Source organism: Daphnia pulicaria, chromosome 1, assembly GCF_021234035.1.
Source record: "Daphnia pulicaria isolate SC F1-1A chromosome 1, SC_F0-13Bv2, whole genome shotgun sequence".
Taxonomy (NCBI): Eukaryota; Metazoa; Arthropoda; class Branchiopoda; order Diplostraca; family Daphniidae; genus Daphnia; species Daphnia pulicaria.
In genome coordinates this window covers 9,544,405-9,567,914 of record NC_060913.1, presented here as the reverse complement: position 1 = coordinate 9,567,914, position 23,510 = coordinate 9,544,405, and the positions used below count along the sequence as shown (strand labels likewise).

The 23,510-nt window shown below is 42.6% G+C and overlaps 1 protein-coding gene and 2 long non-coding RNA genes across 6 annotated transcripts; all 3 read left to right on the top strand.

The window, feature by feature from the left end:
* Positions 1-1,495: 1,495 nt before the first annotated feature.
* On the top strand, positions 1,496-18,964 carry LOC124345413 (forkhead box protein O-like). 3 transcript variants are annotated; one of them, XM_046798303.1, is made up of 5 exons: positions 1,496-2,877; positions 13,511-13,693; positions 14,836-15,576; positions 15,663-16,344; positions 17,114-18,964. In XM_046798303.1, the coding sequence occupies exons 1-5, from the start codon at positions 2,407-2,409 to the stop codon at positions 17,176-17,178; spliced, it is 2,142 nt and encodes a 713-aa protein (XP_046654259.1). In that variant the 5' UTR covers positions 1,496-2,406; the 3' UTR covers positions 17,179-18,964. The 3 variants fall into 3 exon arrangements, with proteins under 3 accessions (XP_046654259.1, XP_046654256.1, XP_046654258.1); XM_046798300.1 differs by having other exon boundaries at positions 15,663-16,457; XM_046798302.1 differs by lacking the exon at positions 17,114-18,964 and having other exon boundaries at positions 15,663-16,484.
* A 768-nt stretch (positions 18,965-19,732) lies between these two features.
* Positions 19,733-20,185, top strand: LOC124350842. The gene is made up of 2 exons (XR_006921154.1): positions 19,733-19,814; positions 19,901-20,185. It is a non-coding gene; the product is annotated as an uncharacterized LOC124350842 (long non-coding RNA).
* Positions 20,186-20,948: 763 nt separating this feature from the next.
* Positions 20,949-23,258, top strand: LOC124350342. Of its 2 annotated transcripts, XR_006920809.1 has the most exons (5): positions 20,949-21,193; positions 22,501-22,591; positions 22,655-22,779; positions 22,991-23,145; positions 23,219-23,258. It is a non-coding gene; the product is annotated as an uncharacterized LOC124350342 (long non-coding RNA). The 2 variants fall into 2 exon arrangements; XR_006920818.1 differs by lacking the exons at positions 22,991-23,145; positions 23,219-23,258 and adding an exon at positions 22,922-22,940.
* The last annotated feature ends 252 nt before the right edge of the window (positions 23,259-23,510 follow it).

Here is a 23,510-nt window from a genome sequence, read left to right as displayed (position 1 = left end):
CTCGTTGTCCCAGTCGAAAAAGCCAATCAGCGATTATTAAAACTAATAGACGCGACTCGAATCGTGAATTTCCCATCTACGTGCAAGAATAATAAAAATAAAAACAAGATATTCTGAAAGAAGAAGAAAAAAAATGAGTTTTCCCGACTGGTATTAGTATACAGAAGGATGACGACAGAGAGCGGGATTCGTACCCAGTCACATGTCGTGGGTCCCACTACTATATACACCCAATAGCCTTGCCTTTAGCCACGATACACTTGCCGTTTCACCAACTGTGTGCCTTTTCTTCTCCTTCTTCTTCTTCTTTCCATCCGCATGTTTTTTTGTTCGGGAGAATCTAACGGAGCGCGTGAATGACTGGCGTAGTAACTAGCGCCATCGCCTTACATCTACGGATTGTTGCGACACGGAGTCGGCCGTGAGGATGGCGCCGCCAGATGACTCTGCCAACAAACTGCACGATCGCAGGCATATACCGCGGTTCTAGGTGTACACATACACTCGGTCTAGCTCGGCTGCTCCTAGGCTGTACTCTCTCTCTCTCTATCAATAAACGTGTGTGGTAAGTGAGTGGGATGGAAAAGGGAGAGAGCAGACACACACACACGGTCGGGCCGGGCCGGCCTTGATAATGGGCGATTGCTGAGAGCTTATAGAAGAGCTTTTCTGAGGGTGAGAGAAGAAGGAGTGAGGTGGGAGGTGTGTATAGTAGTAGTAGTAGTAGGTTGTTGGGTGGTGGTGGTTGATAGAAAGGATAGGGAAGTTGTGATATGCGCAGTAATTCGACCTTGGCCGTTTGGCTGAAGGCCCGAGCGCTCCAGCAGCAGCAGCACCACACCGCCGCCCTAAAAAAAGAAAAAAAATATCAAAAAACACGTTTTTTTTCTTTTTTCTCTCCTTCCACCAGCACCAGCAAAATAAGAACGCCGAACAGCATCGAACGAGTTTAAGCGACCGAAAACTAGCTGGGCCAGACTCTCTCTCTCCCGCTCTCCTAGAAACCAACCGCGCCACACTATTTCACATGTATAGGAAAAAACAAATCAAAAAATGAATTTTTGTCTATTTCTTCCCCATTTGAAAATCGCGGTGGAAATGCACATTCCAATAGTCGACAGGAAAAATTGAAAAAAATGTGGGGAATTTGAAATATGAATGGCAATGAAGTGGATCAGAAATGTTTCGTGAGTTTCTATACAGTCAGTGGAACTAAAAAGAAAAAAGGTTGCCGGAACTGTTGGGGCCCACATAGCGCCAAGGCTGTGTAGAGTGTGGCTATATCAAATCCACGCAGCGTGTTGGTCTGTGTATAGTATGTGTGTATATAAAGTGCCAGTGGAAAAACAAAAATTGTACACGACGTTTTCCCGTGGTGGTGGCGGCCGGGCTATGAGAGAGCTGCCCCCTTTTTTGATTTTTATTTTTTCGCTTCTCTCTTAAGGCCGGCTCCGCCCCTCTCGCCCTCTAGTGTCTATGTGCCCAGTGTGTGTGCCCGTGTGCTGTGGAAAATCCCAAGTACGACTGAGCGGCTTCAGTGCGCGTCCAACTCTCGCCCAGTCCAGACGAACTATCGGACAACTGCCATCATTTTTCTTCTCTAAACTCACATACCACAACTCTAGTAGTGCTCTCGCTCGCCTTTCTATTTGCCCACCCCTCTCTCTCCCGCGTGTGTGTGTGTGTGTAGTAGTATATTTTCGGTTGAGACACACGCATCATCATTTTGGCTGGCGGGTCGTGTGTGTTTGACTATTTGTCGAGTGTGCGCACTTGCGTCGTCTGCCTCCACTGCCAACACGGTACAAGCAATCCGCCGTCTGATGTTGCTAGGCTGCTGCCGGGGCAACAACACACACATGATCGTGCATCTCTCCACATCACCTTTGAGCTGCTTTGCCCAGTTCTTTTTCGTTTTTCTTTTATTTCTGGTCGGGGAGTAAAGAAATAGACGACGCTTCGCTTGGACACACAACCTTCGACCGAAATCAGCACAAAAAAAGGGGTTCAGATTGCGCTGCTGCTGCTGCTGCCCTATGGCGCGCCGACGACCAGCAGTCCTGTTGCCATACGCTCCCAAAGACCTGACACGCTCGTGTGTGTGACTCGCATCAAAACTTTGGCGTTAATCTAAACGAATCAGATTCGACGAAAAAAATATAAAAAAAAAGAGGCAAAAGCGCGAGCGCCGTGTGTGACGCTGTTTTGGATTTTTGGATTGCATCACTTCGTACCTGTCGACCCGACGAAAGAATATGACACTAACGCAATCCCCTTCGTCGTCGTCATTATTAGGCAGTGTCGTCGTTGATTACAAGCCGAGTGTTTAAGTGTTTGTTGTTATCGCGCGTTCGTTTGATTGGACTTGGTTTTGATTAAAGACAATCGAAAGAAAAAAGGGAAAAAATGGCTCACGCTCATTTGGATTTGGATTTGGACTCGAATTTTGAGCCGCAGCAGCGGGCCAGGTCCAACACGTGGCCGCTGCCGCGCCCGGAGAATTACGTCGAGATCAAGGAGGAGCCGTGCGATGTGGACTCGCTGTGCGGCGGACACGGCGGCGGTGGTGGAATGGGCGGCCTGGTCGGTGGCAGCATGGGCCTGAACATGGGCAGTCCCATGGACTCGATCAAGTTGCTGGACGGCTCCTGTGGGTCGGCGGCCGGCAGTGCGGCCGCAGCGGCGGCGGCGGCGGCCAAGAAGAATTCGAGCCGTCGCAACGCTTGGGGCAACATGTCGTACGCCGATTTAATCACGCAGGCCATCCAATCGTCGTCGGAGAAGCGGCTGACCCTGTCGCAAATCTACGACTGGATGGTCCAGAACGTGCCCTACTTCAAAGACAAGGGCGACAGCAACAGTTCGGCAGGATGGAAGGTAAGACTCTATTATTATTATCGTCTTGCTTATATTTATTATTATCACTCCGTGTAAAATGACGTCATCATAAGTCTAGATGATTGAATCATAATATTACAGTCAGGGGTATATGTTCGGATAGACACAATCTCTTTCGACTATGATGGGAGGTGCGTGCGGGATTTTCGACTGCAAACACACACACAGAAAAAGTGACGTCGAAAAACCCGCGTGATGATAAGGACGCCCTTCATTTGATCCTGATGATAATAGGGTCCCAGCTGATTAATGAATGATTCAATGCGCGGATTCGAGTGCCGTGCGCTATTCACTCTTTAATTCGGATCTGGTGCGGTTTTTCCCGGTCTTCGTTTGATTATTTTTTTATTTTTAATTTTTTGACTTTGGCGTTCGCACAGCAGCAGCTGAACCGTCTCATTTGAGAGCGCCGCTGTCTTGCCCTCCCCTCCCTTTCTTTGTGTGACTTATCGACACTCGGGTCCGGACTTCATTTGCCCGAGGAGGTCAATGATCCAAAACTTATCCTCTACTGTGCATACGACGGGAATGTAGTACATCTACTTTTAAACTCGTCGATAAACTGACTATACTCGGATCGATTTAGATATTCCCCCCCGACGTGATGAATGTCCGTATTGAAGACCCGGGACGTTGGCTTGTGAAAAGTCCGCCAGAGTACACGCAGGAAAAAGAAAAAAACAAACGAGAAAGCCGTCACGTGACGGACGAGTGTGAGTGAGTGTGTGTACGAGAGCGCGGCCTTGAGAAGAGGTTCGGTGGTGAAGAGGCCGTGACGTCACGGCTGTTTAGATCTTCTCTCCTCCATTTGTGTGTGTGTGTGTTGGAAAGAGATGGCGCCGGCAAGCCGAAGCCGCGTTCATTCGTTCTATATAACGTCACGATATTATATTCTACAGCATATGATGTATAGAATCAAACCCCCGACTTGTATGTATATATAAAGGCCCCGGCATTTTTTCGGTGCTTTTGCTGCTGCTGGACAAGTTGCTCTACTTATTTTCTCTACAGTTCTTTTCACGCTCCCATTCGTTTTTTTTTTAATTTTCAATTTAAAAATGTTGATCGAATTTTTATTTTTTCGGTTTTTTATTTTTAATAAGTGACAATGCGACCAAGTTACAAATTTGATAATTGTGTAATGTTTGATTACAACTTTACAAGAATTGAGGGAATTGTTTTTCCCCGGTCCATCACTTCCGGCTGGCGGTTACTGGATCGCGCGGATCTGTGTAGACGGACATGGCGGAACGGATGAATTGGTGAGAAAAAGAAAACCAGAAACGCGTCGTCTCGTTGCATATCTTGTGTCGCCTTTTATAAATGCGATCAACTATATAGAACTTATTGACCAGCCGTTGAGCGTTCCGTGTGTGTGTATAGAGTTTTAAAGCGCATGAGAGATGTGCTTGACCGGTTAGAGGAGCCGGATAGTTTCTCTCTCAGACTCCTATCAAGGTTCCACTAGATTATATTGGACACCCGGCCATCATCATCATCGACGATTCGAATTCAGTCGAGATTCCAATTACCGTTCTCCCGTTCTTTGTTCTGATTACCATCGAGACGAATTCTTTCGAGTCAATGGAACCTTTTTTGTGTCTGATTCGAGTAACCGTGGAGATTGAGTTCGTACTAGTTTTACAGATATAATATTTTTTCAAATGTTAACTATAGTACGGCCAATACTGGTCCGTCCGAAAAATATTTTTCATTTTGATTTTTATCGCATTTTGCTCCTTTTGCAACCTCAAATCTTCCATAGGGATCGACCATCCCCTTTTTTTTCCTAGCCACCCTCCCCAAAAAGTAAAAAATCCCCCATGTGTATACTTTTTAATTCTTTTCATCATAATAATATTCGCCAGTGTGGAAAGACGGAGGTGCATGTCGAAGAATACCTTCATCCCCTTTTACTTTTCATGAAAAGAAGAAGAAGAAGAAAACGTAGTACATTATAAGCCTCTGCTGCATGTCTACAGGGGGGGAGGGAGGAGAACGAGGTCAGCCAAAGGGTCATAGTACATGCAGGCCTGGCGAATATTTATAAAGGAATCGGCGAAGATGCTGAAGAAAGCAAAAGGGGTTAGATGGGGGGGAGAGAGAGGGTTACATTAGCACGACTCTCTCTCTCCCTTTCGTCCCTGAAGGAAAAAAAGGGGTATAGGACACGTCGCACAGCACAGAGACCAGGAGGCCATTACACAGCGGAGCCAGAGGGGGGATATCCAGGGTCAGATCGGGTTACAAAAGCAGCCCCCTCCTCCCTTCCTAAGAATGGCGAAACGACTGGAAATTGGCGATGCCCAGCCATCATATGCCAGTTTCCTTTCCCACTCTCTCTCTCTCTCACATGCCGTAGTATTGCTCCTGCTCCTACTGCTGCTGTATCACAGGGTATAACAATATAAAAAAGAAGTTGAAAGAAAATGAGGTACAGTCGCGAATAGGGTCATTCGAAAGGGGCGACCACCCCCTCTCCCTTTTCATACATCTATCTGATGGTGGTGGTACGGATGCATATGTGTGTGCGCGCTGGGCCTATATGGAATGCTTTAACTCGGTTCTTTTTTTATTTTTTGATCCTCCTGGACATGTCCAGCAACAGCCCAGGCTTTTTGTTTTTGGCTAGACATCGCAGACGAAAGAAGAAAAAGAAAGCCAGCGCACAAGCTAATTAGCTGATGGCTCGCATTGACAATGACAGTCCTCTCTCTAATCGAATCATCTTTTATTTTGGGTTTTGTTCTATAGGGGTGGAGCTCAAGACATTTCTCTCTTTTTTGAAAAAGACAAAATGTATCAAGCAAATACTTTGATGATTTGCATCTCGAGAGAGATGTTCATCATCGCGGAATGTGTGGACATTGAAACTCCCGTTAGACTCATTTGAGTTTCTTGGCTGTGTGCATAGAAATTAAGTCTTAATGTTTAAACCCCAAGCCAAAAAACAGAAATGGAAGGAAGGAAATATCAACTTGTGATGGCTGGTTACGAGCAGGCGGGGGCTCCTCGTGTGCCGAAATTGTTTTGGGTATTCGCCGAAAAAGTTTGTGCCAACCTTCGTTAGAGTTGCTGGTGGAATAAGAATAAGAATATGTGTGCTGGTAGGGGTGAAGAGTGGTGGATGGGGGAGAAAAAGTGAGTGAATGCGAGTGCAATGGAAGAAAGAAAAAAATTTGCGAAGGGGTAAAATGGGAAAAAATTGTAGTACCGCCGCCATACTCGCGGTTGTGTACGTACAGGCCTGTGATGCGTTACTCGCGAGTTATACCAAGGTCGTTCGATGGGGTTAAATTCGGACATAAGGGGGGAGAGAAAAGAGAGGGGGAGAGCTACCACCAAGAATATTTGTGTGAAAGAAACACGCCAAATGCCAAATTTTTTCCCCCCCTTTTCCACGCATGTACCCTTGTGAAAAGCGGACGAAAAGGTGAACAAACCCACCCAAAAAAAAGAAAAAAATATAATCATCATCAAAATACTTAACTGGTTGTTATGTATAGAGCTTCTATTATTATAACACCGATAACTTGAGACGAGATAACAAAAAAGTTGGATTTCGAAACAGTTGCAAAAGATGCAACCGATGTCGATCTATAACGTGTCGAAATCGTTAGACGGCAGGAAAATTAAAAAAACTAAAAGAGAGAGAGAAAACTCTGACAGTATGGCAAAGGCGAGATTTGGGAAGATAATTCAGACTCGTCTGATAAGAGATCCGTCGCCCTAAATTGGTTGCTATACATGTACAAGATCTCGTTCGTTATATTTCCTTATATGCACAGGCAAGCAACCCCAGTTCAGTTGGTTGAAGGGGGGCCGAGGCTTTACAACAGACGAGAGGGGAAAAACAGAAGAGAGAGAGGCCATTTTTTCGCGATTTCGCCCGCATCAGACTTTGTACATTCAGACGAACCCTTTTTTTATTTTCCCTTCTCTCCTTTACTTTTTCCGCTTTTTGTTGTATCAGTTGGTTACCATGCGGGATTTGGCGGAGCCCAAAACGACGACGACGACCAAGGGAAGCGGAGCAGAGGGGGGAAATGTGAAATTCGCAACCCCCCTCATCGTAACCCCCTCTCTTTTTTAGTCCTATACTTTTCCAAGCGAGTTCTTTTCTTTTCTCCCTTTTTGGCAGATCGTTTGCTAAAAAGACGAGGGGCCCCACCACCACTCACAAAAATGCATGTGCGAAAGAAAGAAAGAGAATAAGAAAAAAGAGTTGTGGCCAAATCTCCTTTTTGTGTTGTATTGTATTATAAGTCTATATACTATGTACCAGCCAGCGGAAGTGTGGATTACTGCAACTTTTCATTCCGTTTCTCACCCTTCTTCCGTCCGGATGATGCTAGACGTGTGTGTGTGTTTCCCCATGTATCTATCGTCTAATCAACTGTAACCGATGTATAGTATAGTATATAGGCGCATCAATCCATAGATTTAGAAAATTTACTACGTTCGTTACATCTTTGTTTGTCGTTATTTAGTGTCGAAGATCGAGTTAGACACAATATTTCATCCGGACAAGTGTGGCTGGTTTTTATGTATAACAGCCCACCACAATGATTTTTATAGACTCTCATGACGACAGGGCGTGTGTATATATCATCTGGCCATGCTTGAGTGACAAACGTTTTTCAGGAAGGACACCAAAACCATTTTGTTTTTAAAATATTATAATCAAAGTAAAAAAAAAATTCCGAAAATTTTTTTTTTCGATTTTTGTTTGCGTCATTAATAGTTTTTAGTATTCGACACACAGCGTTAGTAATTGTAAATCAAGGTCCATTAAGCGGAAATCAGCCATGAATTGCTCAAGCTGTTGGATAAGGTCATCTGCTGAGAAGAATGAATGATCCATAGATGCTTTCGACTTTTATTTCCCCCCCCCCCCCCCCCCCTTTTTCTCTTATATTTTGACCGGCACCTCTCAAAGTCGTTTTGACACTCAAGAATTTGTCATTTAATCGACCTCGGGGCTGTTCTTCCTATGAAAATCACCAAGGCCGCGATTCTTTGAAAATTCTCCTCCTTACGTCGGGGTTTAGTTGGGTCATGGGCGACATGTTTTCATTCGGTTTCGCTCTTAATCATCGCCGTAGTGGCGGGTACGGTCACTTCAATTATAATACAAGTGTCAACAACTATATAAATTACTTCGGGCTATAATATCCGACAAAAGTTTTGGGCCATCGACACGTGGCTACACATATATTTCATATGATATCTGAAGATGACGTTAAAGATTGATCTTTTGTATACAGGCCTATATTGATTATTACAGTGAATACTACTACTATATAGAAGTTGTAAAGTTGCCCACCAATTTTTTTCTTTTTCTGTGTTCAGCAGTGCTGGTCACAATATATCCTTTCATTTCCTATGTATACATACCCGTTATTATATTTCCTTTTTTTCTCCGGGTATATACATACAAATCATTTCGAATTCCGGCAATGGTTCGGCACGTGAGCTTATTTGCTAACAACTTGGTCACGTGCAAATCAGTTTTTTTTTCCTAGAGGACAGCTGACGATCAAAAAATCGATTTTCGGTCGTCTTTTGTTCACGTAATAATATTCAACCCAACGTGATGAGTCACCGGTTTTTTCCTCCGCTATTAAAAAGAAGAAAAAAGTCAAATTTGTTTCGGCTCGAGAGGTCAAGACAGGTCATGCGCATCCTTGATGTACCATCTGAATTCGCCGCGCTAAAAAAAATATCGTGAGAGGGGTTCCGTCGTCGTCTTATTGGATCCAATTCGTCATAAAATTATATTGAAAGGGTGGGCGCGCATATCTACTAGCGGCGGCGGTGGCGGCGGCGGCGACTGTGTGTCGGGAGGCCATCACAAGAGATTGGAGGCCCAGCCAACACATAGCACACACAGTCAAAGACGTGCGAATTTCTCGAGCAACTGGGCATCGAAACAAGAAGCCAAGATAAGACGGAAAACTATTCGAAAGGGAGTCAAAAATAGAAAATAATAAAAAACCACCGTTTATATTTCCTTATACACATGTATAAAATCTTTCTCTCCATCTATCCGACCGCAGTAGTGGCAGACTTGACCTGAGTTGGGGGGGGGGGGGCCTATGTGTGCAGATTCGACGGCAATCATAAAAATCAGGGCGAAAAAAAGAAAAGAAGAAGGAGGAGGCAGTAATATATAGAAACGGTATCGAAGATGTCATAGGCCATTCGCGTCAAAGTGACCTAGTTCGACACGGCTATAGCGAGCCGATGTGAGCCGCGACGGCAAGTTGTTCCCAATGTAGCCCCTGCGGCACCCAAAGATGGGATACACATACTAAAAGGGACCCCTTTGTCCTTGCTTAGTCTCTCTCTGTTCAAGAGATATATATAAATATAAGTGTTCCAGCCAAAGACAAATGTGGAAGCGCGCATCAGTCTTCTCTCTATCTTATCCGCCGAGTCCACATACACAGTAGGCGTTTCACCCCCAAAAACTCTAGGCGCTGATTTGTTTCTTGTCTCTATACTGCCCCTAAATGATTCTTTCAAGGATCAAGGATCGGCTGAAAATTCATCAACACGAAAATCCAATAGGTCGCCCATGTATACACTCACAGCAGCTAATACATAATCACGATGAGAAATCTATATAGTATAATTGTATAGTTCAAATGATGTGCTACACACACCTTTTTGTACATACTCAAAGGGCGTCGCTAATTTATTCGAGTGCAGATTATTACGTCGTAATACCCACCCCATCTCCCCACTCGGGTGGAGGATATAGAAACATGTCCACGAATCCAAAACAGATGCGCTTCCACCCAACGACCACCTGTTTCGTTATTTCTTTTTTAGTTTCTGTTTCACCGTTTGTGACTATCGTCTGCTGTTGACGCAGGTGAGACAGAGAGATATTGCTGCCAAAATCTGTAATGGGAGAATGTGATGTTGTTGGCCTATCTGTACAAACTATGCACGTGTTTATGATGCAAAAGCATTCACAATAAATTCCTCTCGTTGGCCAGGTGAACGAAAGAATCGCCAGGTGGCCTTTCGAGATGGCGTGTGAATTATTATTATACACGTCGGCGCGTTGAATGTTCCATTTTGATGCCGTGCGCTTTTTTAACACGTCCCCCTCAATTGAACCATCCGATAAACAGTCCCGAAATGACAATGATGTAATGGCAGTCAACAGCAACCATTTATTCCTTTTTGAAAGAATCGTAATATATCGAAATCAGATCTGGCCAGCTGCTGCTGGAGCTCGTGCCCAACTCCATCTTGGCTATATAACATTGGCCAGTTTTCTCTTTACACAATGGGTAAAAGAAAAGAAAAGGTTTAAAGGTCGCGGGTGCCCGTAGGCGTGTATATTAGGCTTATATAACGATAATGACGATGCCATGTCCAGCAAGTCTTGTCTCGTTTATTTCTGTGCGAGTCTTAAAATACAGATGGCGACAGGTTCAATTCTCGCAGATTTTTTAGGAAGCCGAATTACTTTTCTCATTTCGAGATCACGATGTTATTTATACATTTACTTTAATTCAAATGCCTTTTTTTCCCCTGCTGCCTGGCCGATGATCATGTCGGGCTTCTTTTCTCTCTCTCTCTTTCTCGGCGCGTCACCAGTTGATTGATTGAATGCACCGGGAACGCAATCGGGTCAACCGACAATTCTCGATCAGGTTTCAGTTCCCCGGCCAGTTTATTATTATATATGTACATGTCGACAGTGTGACTATTACAACTCGACCGACAATGTCGTCTGTTTACTTGACGTTTTTCTTTCTCTCTCCAAATTGAATTTTATACTATCGTATATCTAGTGTACGGCTTTATTTGCATGTATTTTCTCTTTTTATTTCTAAACATTTTGGTATTCAAATTTTTCGGTGCTACCATCTCTGGGCCGAATTTTCACTTTGGTTCTAAAATAATTATTTAGTTGACTTTGGTGATTTGGTTAGAACATTGATTTCATGGCCACATAAATAAACAAAAATGGAGACGAATGTGATGTCGAGAGCACCGGTACTACATGTATTGTTTGATAAGGATTATCTGACGGTATTTTTGGCGGTATTGGATGCCATGTAGAGGGGATATTTTACAAATAACCATTTAAAAAATGTTTAATAATACAGACTACGAAAATGTCGATTGAAATATGGAGCGACTGTCGAGTGCATTTATTGCTCCTGCCTCTCTCCGTCAAACCGTGTTTCCAATAGATATGAGGTAGAGACTCGTCTGATATTGACATCGCCGTCAGATCAATAAAGCCCAACACAGGCATATATAGGACACACACACACCCAAAAAAGGGTATACACACATAGCAGCATTGCGGGCTAAAGATGTATACAAGTCGACGTCTTTCACTTGGGCCTCACTTTTTCCTTAGATTCGCACGACGGCGCGCTCTGCTATACTATAGCCTTCTCTTTCCAAATATACATGTATATATAAATCTTCTTAGCTTCAAATTCCCACGTACTGTATACATCTGCTGGTACTCTTTGATTTCCCCCATATCGATTGTACGTGTTATTTTTCTTGGGTTCATTGTTTTCTTTCCATTTTGCGGGCTGTTGGCGAGAGAGTGGTTTGCTACTCGGTGATTGTCAAATGGTCATCAGAGTCCGGCGTGTGTATCACCTAGTAGATTGCAGATGGCATATCGCGCTGCAACACCATCACTCGTCTAGGAATATAATCAAATAACACGCCTCTCGCACAATAGGTCTCTGTGCTGTATGTAGTCAAATTCATTCATCACAGTCGCCCGGGGGGTTCTATATGGTTGAATTCACTTCTCGTTGCTTAAGAAAAGGCTGCTGCTGCTGCTCTGGCGATGGCCGTCCAGCAAATAACACACACATATATAATATATGAATATCATAGATTTATAATCTCACGTCTATTTTCTTTATACTTTTTTCCACCCCGAAAAGAAATGAATGCGAAAGCGAAAATAATCAAAGAGACAAGCCGACGAGTTTGATGGATAGTTGTTCAATGTCGCCGCCGTCGTCTCAGGCTATATATTTATAGACATGTATAGTAGATCGCTGTGCGTATAGTAAGTGTGTAGGCCTACTACTATATTACCGTCGTCGAAAGAGAAACAAACTCGAGTGATGAACGATCCCGTTGCGGGATTTTTCAGTCGGAAGGAGCAGAAGAATCGCCGCCATATAGATTCATTTGGCGCCTTATTTGTTCCCCCCGGCGCTTGTGTAATCAGGTGCAATTTCACTGTCACTTTCGCTTCCGTGTGAATGTTGCAAATTTCCCGCGTAACAACACGTCGCAACACGCAATATCCGCGATCATTTCTTCGCCAAAATGGCGACTATAGCAACTTGTTTATAGGTGTTGAGGGCCAGCAGGATCGCGTTCCAGCTCTTATCCATCTTCGACTATTCTCTTACGCGCCCGTCTAACTTTGCGCTTTACTCTTCCGGCCGCTGGTTTCTGCTGTTTGCTGGCCCACTATAATATCTATATGTACCATCCACTCTGCCGAAACGATTGTTATACACATCCAACCATTTCTCAATCGCAACTTTTTCTTCTTCTTTCTTCGTTTTTCCCAACCTTGTCGCTGGGTTTTACATTGAGCTGTTAGTCTATATAAGTAACATGGGAGAAGGGAAGAAGAATCAAAGTTGTCATTAATCAACAGAGGAGAGAAAGAAGGGGGGGGGGGGTCCAGGTTTCAACGACGGAGCGTTTCTCTCTCCTTTTTGGCCGGCCAAACCATCCAGCCCAGCCTCGACATTTCATTCATCTTCGTCCTTTGAGAAAAGAGTTTTCTTACCCGCGCTCCGCTCACTCCCGCGCTCGCCCTTTTTTTTTTCAAAAAATAGTATTATATATTGTAGACGGCTGCAATAACCATTGATCTCATTTTCATAATCGTTTGGTATTAAAAGGCGCTGCTGCTGCTGCTGCGCCTTATCATTTTTTTGTTCACCCCCCCCAAAAAAAAGCTCCCAGTCTCCCCACCGAAAGAGCGGGGCCTGTCCGCTCTGCTCTCCCCCTTTCTTTCGTCTCTTTTGAATATAGAAATGAAAAAAACGACCTGTCAGTGCCGGCCGACAGTCCATCTTTCACTATTTTCCAAGTTAGCAGCACTGCAGTGCAAGCAAGCCCCCCCCCCCCCCCCGCCGCTGCCGCCCGTCTCGATCGTTCTTCTCGTCTCCGGCTCTTTTGGCCATTGAAATCGACAGAGAATGGCGAGGAGCTCTCGCTTATTTTTTTTTTTCCCCACCCTTTCTAGTCCCCCCCCCCCCCATTGGCCCCCATATCCCCTGGTCTCTAATCATCAATCAATCTCGCCTTCTCTCGTTTCGATCTCGTCTATACATATAACCAAAGGGTTTTTTTGAAAAGGAGACTTTGCTACAAACGCACCCTCCGCTTATTGCATCTCTTGCGCTCATCAGCGACCACAGAAGAGGACAAACTCGGGACAAACTAAAGTGGCCGTCTTCAATAATAAGCGATCACCCTCGCTAAAATTTATTCATCATTTTATATACTATCTATGTAAACTTGTGTACAGAAAACTCTGTTAAACTGATTTATAATTCAATTAATTGTATTCGATTTGAAATAGAATTCGATTCGCCACAATTTGTCGCTGCACAATCGGTTCATGCGGGTGCAGAACGAAGGGACGGGCAAATCGTCTTGGTGGATGATCAACCCGGACGCCAAGCCCGGCAAGTCGGCCCGACGCCGAGCCACTTCCATGGAAACTTCGAAATACGAAAAGAAGCGAGGACGAGTCAAAAAGAAGGTAAACATCATCATCTCCAGCACGCTAAAATTTCATTAACATTTTAAGCTCTCTCCAGTATAATTATGACGTAATTATTCCCGAATTCCTCTGCAGTATCAATGAAAAGTCAAAAGAATTCAATCCCGATATTATGTCATGAATTTTTTCAGTTCAAAATCCTTGGTGTTACAGCAGCTCGTGCGATGCTGAACAAGCAAAGACTATATAACACAAGCTACTACAATCATCTCTAGAAATATGTTTTAGTAAGGGTTTTTGATTTTATGTCGAACGACTGCGTAAAGAAATCGTCGCTGGACTCTGAACCGAAACAAAACTAAAAACGATCTGGGATTCTTGAGCTATATACAATCTAAAAATGTTGGATCCCCAGAGAGAGGTCACTGCACCCAAATGCACCAGTCCACAATCTCCCGAACGTCAATTTATTTATTTTGAATTTTCTATATCGTCCAATTTCCGGCGGACATTTTTATTTTATTTTATTTTATTACATTTTAAAACTATGGATCTCCAAATTCCTAATTTTTGTGTACAAGATAATCTTAAACGTCATTACTCTATGCAAAGTGAGGCCACAGTCAAGTCATAATAAATAAGTGTCGCCGCCACGTACTTATCGAGGTGGTAGGGTTTTCCGGTTTTTTTAGAGACGTCAATCAACACAAATGTCGTCGTCTTTTTTTTTAATTTAAATTTAAAATTTGTTCCCGATTCCCCCCCCCCCCCCCCGGTACTTTAATGAATATTCATTGCTGGTGATGAGGAACGCAGTCTGATGTATAGCGCACGTCGTGGCTCGTTATGCTGATGACTATGTGACGGGTCAGCTTGTCCTTGCCTCCATTTATTGGAGCATGATCGGAACGGGCATCATCTTATTTGAAGTGCAAGCAGACGTTAAACTGCGCGCCGCCCCCCACCGCCCTATTTGCGCATTTGCATTCGAATTCCGGAAGTGACGTCATAGCTCACTGCGCGGGAGTCGCGCACTTGCCGTCGTCTGTGTCGTCGATGAAATTTAAAATCCACTTAAAAAAACAAATTTGAATAATAAAACCAATAATTGAAGATGATGAAATTTGACTAAAAACGCGCCAAAATGAATTCAAATTCTAAAAATTTTAAATATTTTAAAGGTTGAAGCTTTAAGAGCGGGTTTGATGACGACGCCGTCGCCCAGTTCGTCCGTTTCGGAGGGACTGGACATGTTCCCCGAGTCGCCGCATCTTCACCACCCGCTGTCCCTCTCGCACGGAGGTCATCCGCACTATCAGCTGCAGCAGCTCAGCCCGGGTGATTTCCGGCCCAGAGCTTCGTCCAACGCCAGTTCGATTGGCCGCCTCTCGCCTATTCCCGCCGTGCCGGAATCCGAAGTGCAGGACAGCCCGTGGAGTCCGCAGGACTATCCGTCTTCGTCCGACATTTACGGCCAGCCGGGCAATGGCGGCGGTGGTGGCGGCAACACCAGCGACCGATTCTACGACCCGGATCAGCTGGTCGACAACATCGCCGAAAGTATGAAAATCCGCGAAAACGGATTCCTGGCTCCTTCGTCCACCTCTGGCAAGTCATCGGCATCCAACGGGCCGGCCAATGTCCAGCACAAACGACAGCAGCAGCAGCAGCAGCAGTCGCCGTCGTCGTCATCAGGAAACAACAGCAACAGCAACGGCTACGGTCTCTGCCATCCGCCTAGTTACGCGTCACCTTACTCGAGTCAGACGGCCCAACAAGATTACCACTCGCTGGGCGGTTCGTCATCTTCATCGTCGTCGACTTCGTCGGTGAGGACAGTGTCTTCCGGGCTGGGGCGGTCACCCAAAATCATCAACGATGCGCCAAATGCTCCGCCACCTTATTCCATGGCCACCCTGCAGGTACGACATACAGTCACTTTTCTTTTAAAAAAAAACCCCCAAATTAAATTTTTAATTTCAATGATTTATGTTTCAATTCGATGCAGGGCCTGTCTCCGTCCCACAATCTACATTCACTTTCACCTCCGCTGTTGCTGGATCAGCAGCAGCACAACAGTTGCAACAGTAGTGGTGGTGGACTTGTGAGCAACGTCGGGTACGGCGGCTCGGGCGGCCTGCCCGTTTTGGGCCGCTTCTGCACCTCGTCGCAGTCGGGTTTGGTGAACTTGGCGGCGGCCAACAATTGCAACGCCCTCGGGAGTGGCTCCGGTTTGCTGCGGGCCGCCCTGGCCCAGGGCAACGGCAGTTCCAGTCACAGCCCCAGTCCGCCGGAGCACATCCGCCAGCACGAGTCGGAGTCGACGCCGACTCCGTCGCAAGTCATGAGCCACCTGATGGGCGTCCTCAACAACAACGGCGTCGTGTCCGGCTTGATGCCCAACGACCTGGACTTGAACCTGGACTCGCTGCAGGGCGGATTCGAGGATTGCAACGTCGACGAAGTCATCAAGCACGAGCTCAGCATGGACGGCTCTCTCGACTTTAATTTCAGCCAGCACCAGCAGCTCATGCAACAGCAGCAGCAGCAGCAGCAGCAGTACCAGCTGGGCTTGCAGCAGCAGCAACAACACCACCACCACCACTACCTGCAGCAGCACCACCTGAGCCACCACCACCAATCGCAGCCGGCCGTCAACAGTGGCGATTTCAACAATTTAGGCCACTTTGGTACGTCTTCGAGTTCTGTTCCGGCTCCCGGTGGCACACTGTCATCCTCAGTTGTCTCCTCACAGCCTCCGCCACTGTGCTCTTTGGCAGCTCTGGCGCCTGGGAGATCCTGGGTACGATAAAACAAAAACACAAACACACACAGAAAAAGAACCGTATAATCGCATCACTTCTCCTCCATTAACACCTACGCAATTTAGACACACAAATTACCAACCGTGGGCCAAAGAGTGAAAAGATATAAGAAATAATAAGAACCAAGGCCCTTTTGTTTTTTGTTTTATTTTTACTACATGTGATTTGATTTTTCGTGATTTAAATTTAAAAAAAAAATGTATCAAACAACTAACACATCACGCTTGGTCGCACTCTCCTACCCGCTACTCCGCTTGTCGAAACCACACTAACAAAGGTAAGCACCAACTATAGTTCAAATCGAGTGTCGCTTTTTTGATTACTCAAAGTTCCAACGCTATTTCCCGCTTTTTCCTCAAACTCCATTATTACAGTTTCCAACGTGATTATTTTTCCCGCTTGTGTACGAGTCTAAATATTTGACGTTCGAGCTTTAGAATTGTAGCCCAATTGAAATAAGCAAAATTTGGATCTGTAGTACATTGCAGTAATTTCATTAACATACTTTTTGTTCATCAATGAGATCATTGTTTTTGCGAAAGGATGAATTAAGATTTACAAGTAGAAATGACGCTTAATTTTTCCCGATTCAATTTTTCGAAATTAACTTTTTATTTTTCTTCATTTCTTTCAGGAGGACTTTTAAGCAGAGCGTACTATCCTCGTGATATGAGCAGCTCAAAATTTATCAAAAGATAACGACCAGCTGAATTGATTTGCCGTCAAAACTATTGAAACCGCCGATAGAACCGATTTCAACTTGCACTTTCTCACAGCCATGTTCCGATTTGTATGGTTTTTTTTTTGGTTTTTTTTAATGGCGTACTATTGTTACCGTGTGTAATTTTTGATCTGTTATACCGACGGACATGCTCTAATAGCCAAGTTCGCTATTTTTGCCCGGGTCTTTAAATGCAGATTCAACGGTTAATGCCCCGGCACAACAACACCTACAATTTTTCATTTGTTAATAGCTTCAGAAATTAAATTGCTCTCTCATGCGATTGGTGGTCGATGCATCTTTAAATGGGTTAATAATTTTATTCATTCAATTTTATAGTGAGGAAAACGGTTGTGGGAAACTTGAAAGGGCAAGGCGAACCAAATATGTTGTATGTCATATATATCATTATGTAAGATACACACACACACACACATTTAAAAAAAAAAAACCACAAGTATAACAAAAATATTTTAGGGGAAATTTTTTTTTTTAGTAAGTCTGACCCATCGTTTGTGACTTGATTCGAATTTGAAAGGCGCGGTTGTATTTTTAAACGTGCGCGGTTTATATTGTAGGCTATACATCTATTTTGTGGAGCTTAGATTTACATTGCCAGCCACTATATATCTTGACGAATACAACAGGCATCCGTATGTATTGTTCAAATCGACGCGCTGCTTCGCTGCAAGCGACAAATGTAAAATTTCCACAATACGTTCATCTGTTCCTAATACGTACATCTTGGGGTTTTTACAAAAACAGAGACAGGTGTAGGGAAATTTGGCGCTTAGTCTATGATGTTTCACTATAGCGTTGGCGAATCAGGATTTTGTTTTATGTTTAATTCTAATTTTTTTTTTTTATGAAGGGGGGGGGTGCGGACTAGGCTATGCTCTGCGTGAGTATATTGTCTCTTTTGTATTTACAACTTGTGCGGTTATTTAGGCAGATTAACATTACAATGATTTTTGAGTCAGGTTCGCATCGAAAATTCGAAAGTCTAACATTTCCTTAAAAAAAACGATCGTTTTCAGAAGATTATTATCCAGACTCAATTGTTCACACTGTTTATTGCTAAGTTACAGTTTGCCTCTATCTATGTTCAGATTTGTTTTCCTTGTCGGATAACACTTTATCGATCGCCATGTCTCAGGAAAATGAACCAACTAGCAAGATCGAGATAAATTTAAATTTAAAATTTGAGTTTATATTCAAAAGTAAGCTAAATACAGCCAACGGGAATTCAAATGTCAATCGTTTTCTCATGGTTTGGATGGGTTGAAATATTCATGATTGCTAGTGTCTGTAAAAATGTTGTGCCCTTGCATAAAAAAAAAAACTGAAACACAAAAAAAAAATATAAATTTTTTTTTGAACGCAAAGTACATTACCTGATCTACAATGCTTCCCGAATCGGCAAAGTTATTTGTTTTAAGACAACAAGAATTTCCTAATGTTGGATAAATTCATTTGTTTCATTTGTTTGCAAAATTGTTCTTAATTGTAACTTTCTACCCCCCACGGATCATTTTTTGTTTGTTTTCTGTTTTTTTCTGTGTTTGCTATCCCCGCCAAATAGTTTTCTTTATCACGCTGTATATTATGATGTCATCATAAGCTCAAATGTTGAGACAAATGTCATGGGCTACGACATTGACTGGAATTCATGCACAGTTCTGTACTATCGCGTTTCCCCCCTGTTCCATTTGCATTCTTTGTACATATTCAGAAGGAGATAAATAATTAGTTCAAAAAAACTGATTGACATCGAAGTTGGATGCATCTGCAATGGTATTTTGACACAGTGCGCACATGAACATACGAGTGCATGAATGGTGTGAATTCAATAACTAAACTGTTGACTCAAATTTTTGTCTCTTGATGAACAAATCTGCTGCTGGGACTGATATGGCCCATTGATCGTCGCCTGTAGTTATATGCCTGACCTTTTCGGGTATACAACCCATGCAATCCAAGTTAAAAGTCCGTTAAAGGAAAAGCGCGTTTCATTGTAAAAACAAAACAAAAAATCTCAAGGTTTCCTTATGAAATGCTTTCGAATTTAATCATTTGGCGCAGATAAATTACTAACAATTATTTTTAAACGACAGCTGAGAATCTGAGATGCATTGACTTTGAATCGATTGTGTTCATGTGTAAAAAGACATTTCATAAAAATATCAGAGTCCTATCATTTACTTAAATGGTTATCAAGGCCGCTTCCCAAATTCTCACATCTAGACTCTGGTTTGTTTTTAATAGACTTTGTTTGTTATAGACCTATAGTTCAGTGAAAAAATCTATCTACAGACTTCACGAGAATAAGCTTGCGACTATTGGCATTGGCATTATATTATCAGGTAAGACATTTAACAAGCATAAATCATAATTACCCAAAGGGTTTCTATACACTGCGGCTGGTTTAGTTGGCGATTGTTGGCCATTGTCATGTCACTAGCTGGCTATATTTTTTTTCGTCACACTAGATGGCTTTAGTTGGCCATTCATAATGGTGGCTTACATACCATATAGTTTTTGAAGCTCTGGCGATAATTTGAAGCTGCTGACCTCCGCCGCCAAATTTCTGAGTACACCAGACGAATTGAAAAAGGTAAATCGTTCATTGAGTTGAGCATCTAATTGGTTTGAAATATACCAATTCCGCTTTTCTTCAAATGTGATCTCTTCACGAAAAAGATGTCTCGGATTTTGTCCGACCTGGAAAATAAAGACAAGAAACTCAATCACGCTTTCACGGACGGGATGCTGGAGGGTATCCGCAACAATATTCGCTGGGCTGAGAAGTATTTGGAACAAGTCTATTTGGTAATCGAATCTCGGATAATGACAGGTCGTACGACAAATTCACTCGCCAAGACTAATTGCATTCCCTAAGCTGTTTTGCTGCTTGTCCTGATTTCTCCATCTTTTTTTATTTTCATAGTTTTTACCGTTTGTTGAATAAATATGGAAATATTCTGGGACTACTTTGCATTTTTAATTGATTATAATCGTACGATAGATAAAGACTGTGTGTTTATTTATCTTTGAATTCGTGTAAATGTGTAATCGCGTGTTTTGAAAACATATTTTATTTGGCTGTTGATTTTCATAAAATGGCAACTCTGCTTGACAGTTTCCCCGAAAGTACGTCTGCTCGCTTGTTCCCCAGGGCCAAAACCAACCCATGTCTGAGTGCACAATTCACATTCACAAGTCGTGCGCCACTTTTCCTCTCGCGCTTCCCTATTACGGTAGTGTCGTCTGGTGGGGAACGGCGACAACTCGTTTTCTGTCAACACTATTCTGGTAGGCAAAATGTCAGGCAAACCAATCGTAAAAAAGAAAAAACTTTCGATAGAAGAAAAAACAACAATTTCGCTGGAAAAAAAACTTGCTCGCGATAAAAGAAAAGCAGATGCTAGACGGTTAAAGCGAAATCCATTAAACCTCCCGTTTGTTCTCAGATATGGGGATTTTAAAGAAGAAAAGAATGAAAAAATTGCCAAAAAAGCTGTTAATAAAGTTTCTAAAATGAAAGGTAATCATATTTTGATACCAAAGTTAATTCAAAAACATGATTTACTCTTTTTCAATGTAGGATTATTAAATAAAAACCCTGTTGAGGAAAGTGGAACAGACCTTCCACCTAACAATGGAAATGAACTCGAACAACAACATTCTTCTACACCTGCAAATGATACGATGTCCAAGGACAGCTGTGCCAGCACAGTATTGTAGGCCAAAACGTCAGAAATTTCGTTCGTTCACCTTGATCGTTCGTGGCAATAGATTTAACCTTGGTTATAGACAAGTTGGTCATGGGATTTTATTTCTACATGTGCTAGGAAGTGAAAGAAACTGAATCAGTAAATGCGAAAATGCCGTTTCTCAATAAGTTTTCTCTTGTTTCTCGGTTGCCCACCTGGGCTGTTCCTGTACGTTGGTCACTTCACGCGTGAAGATTTGGATTTTTCTTCATTTAAACAGGTAAGAGCTTGTGAACCCAAAGAAAGAAATTTAATGTAACCAGTCACTGTTGGAAAAGATAACCAGTGGAATTCTACAAATTACGACTGACGGATTGTGTAAAAAAGATCATGTGAGGACAGGAAACTTCTAGCTTAGAATCCAAATCAATCAACTACTTTGTCCACATCTTTTGTTTATCATTTGTCTTAATGTGTGACAAATTGAAATAATGCTGTTGTAGATGAAGTAAATATGCGAGAAATCCTGTGATTAAAACTTGCTTCTTATGCACTAAACACTTGGCTTCTCTGTTGTAGAATTTTCAGTTAAGTCTACGTACACTAGAAATGTGGTTTAAATTAGTTAATTTTCCATTGGTTTTATTATTGTAAAATTCGAAAAGCTTGCCAACTGTGACTACTTTGTAATAAAGCTTTGTAATAAGACCCTTCTTGCGAGTCGCAAGCGAAGTATTACTTAAACGTTTCTTTTTTCTATCAACGCCTTTGATAATTTTCTGCTGTCAAATTAGTCATTTTCAGTTACTTTGCACATCATTGTAAACATTTAACGGTTGTGTGGTAATTTCTTTAGTGATTACTGACGATAACTATTCCACCAACAAAGCTCACTTGTTAAATTTTCGATCACTGCTTTTGTTTCTACTTCCGGTTTCTAAATTCATTAATAGTTGTGTAAATATTCGTGTGACGCCAAAAAGATCCAAATATTCGTGATTCTCATCAAATTTGGGGTCGATTTTAAGTATCAGTTCAAAATATCGGAAAATCGTCCTATATCCTGAACTAGGCCTATATCACGAAAATTTACGATTTTGAACAAATGTTGGATTTTGTTTTAAGTATAGGTCATCAACCCCAAATTTTATGGATATTACGAATTTTGGTTTAATTTGACGTCAGCTCAATGGTTGAGGCGCTTTCACGAACTTCCGGTTTACTTCCGGAAAATTTGCATGAAACTAGCAAGTGAGCTTTGTTCTATGTATAGATCTAAGGATTGAGTGCTAAGGTTTAGCAAACAAAAAAGCACTTTGCAAGTTTTGTGAGTATGAGTATCTCAAGACCAGTCCTTCAAATACTGAGTTTTGAGACGTGTCAAATAGATGGCGTGTTGTTTGTGTCAGTCATGGGCTGATGGCGGTTTGCTGTCAAAAGTTACGCTATTTTTTTTTTTTTTTCGAAAATAACCAAATACCAATGAATTCATAGGTAAATTCGAGTGATTTTGTTTGTAACTTGTCGGTGATGTGTTCTTTTCCTTGTATATGTTGGATAACCTTAACGTTTCTCATCAACTTACAGGAGGAAACGTAAAAAAGTCGTGCAGCTTAACTGTCAACTATTTTGTTCAAAATCATTGTATTTTACTGAATGTGCCATCAAAATGATACAGGTAATAACTAACACTAGCTTTATTACAGAATTGCTGGAACATATTCTTCTCATCTTTTATTAGGATTCAACATAATTATCTGCTGTGTGTATTGGACTTGGTAGATCACCAACCCCAGCATGGAACAATCTCTCATTCCATCATCTAGAGAACCTTATCATCTGGATAACTGATTAGTGTTTTCATGTGTAAGTTCACTTCTCATGTCACTGAACTTTTTTCCTTACAGTCTAATATGTATTTTAAGTATTGATCTCCACTCTGTCTAATGTTTCAGAGACAATTTCAAGTGTATACTGATGACTGTTTAATTTTTCTTTTACATCATAGACGTCAAGCACATTGAGGAAACAAATGATAAACAAGATGATTTGTTTTTCTTTATTTTTTAAATTACAGATTCTAAACTGCTGGTTTATGAATTTACGTGGCAGACTTTATGAAAAGTCCTGTCATTTCAAGAAAGTCAACAAGGTCCGTTGTTTGCTGACCCGTTGGCTCCTACCCTCGAATTCTCCTTATTGATTTCTTTACACAGGCTCTCCTGATTTGAGGTATTACTTTCTGTCGCTACAATCTTGTTTGAATATTATTTGCCATCCAAACAAATGTTCATTCTGCTTACAGGGTAATCCTTCGCTACTTGTCATGGACTTCATCCACTGGTGAAAACCGACGAGAGAATGCTGTAATCCAAGACTGATAAATTTTTTTGTTAGATTCAATTACAAGTGCATATCTGGGCTCCCTTCTTTTCTGTGGCCCCGTTTCCCTAACTAACCGCTAACCAACGCCCGCCGGTGGTCACTCACCCGCTGTGAAACCAGGAGGAGGGGAGGGCTCTGGTCGAACGGGGACTTGGAAGGCACATGATCCGATGAAACCTTTTGGAGGGTCATGAGTCTAACCCGGAAGCCTA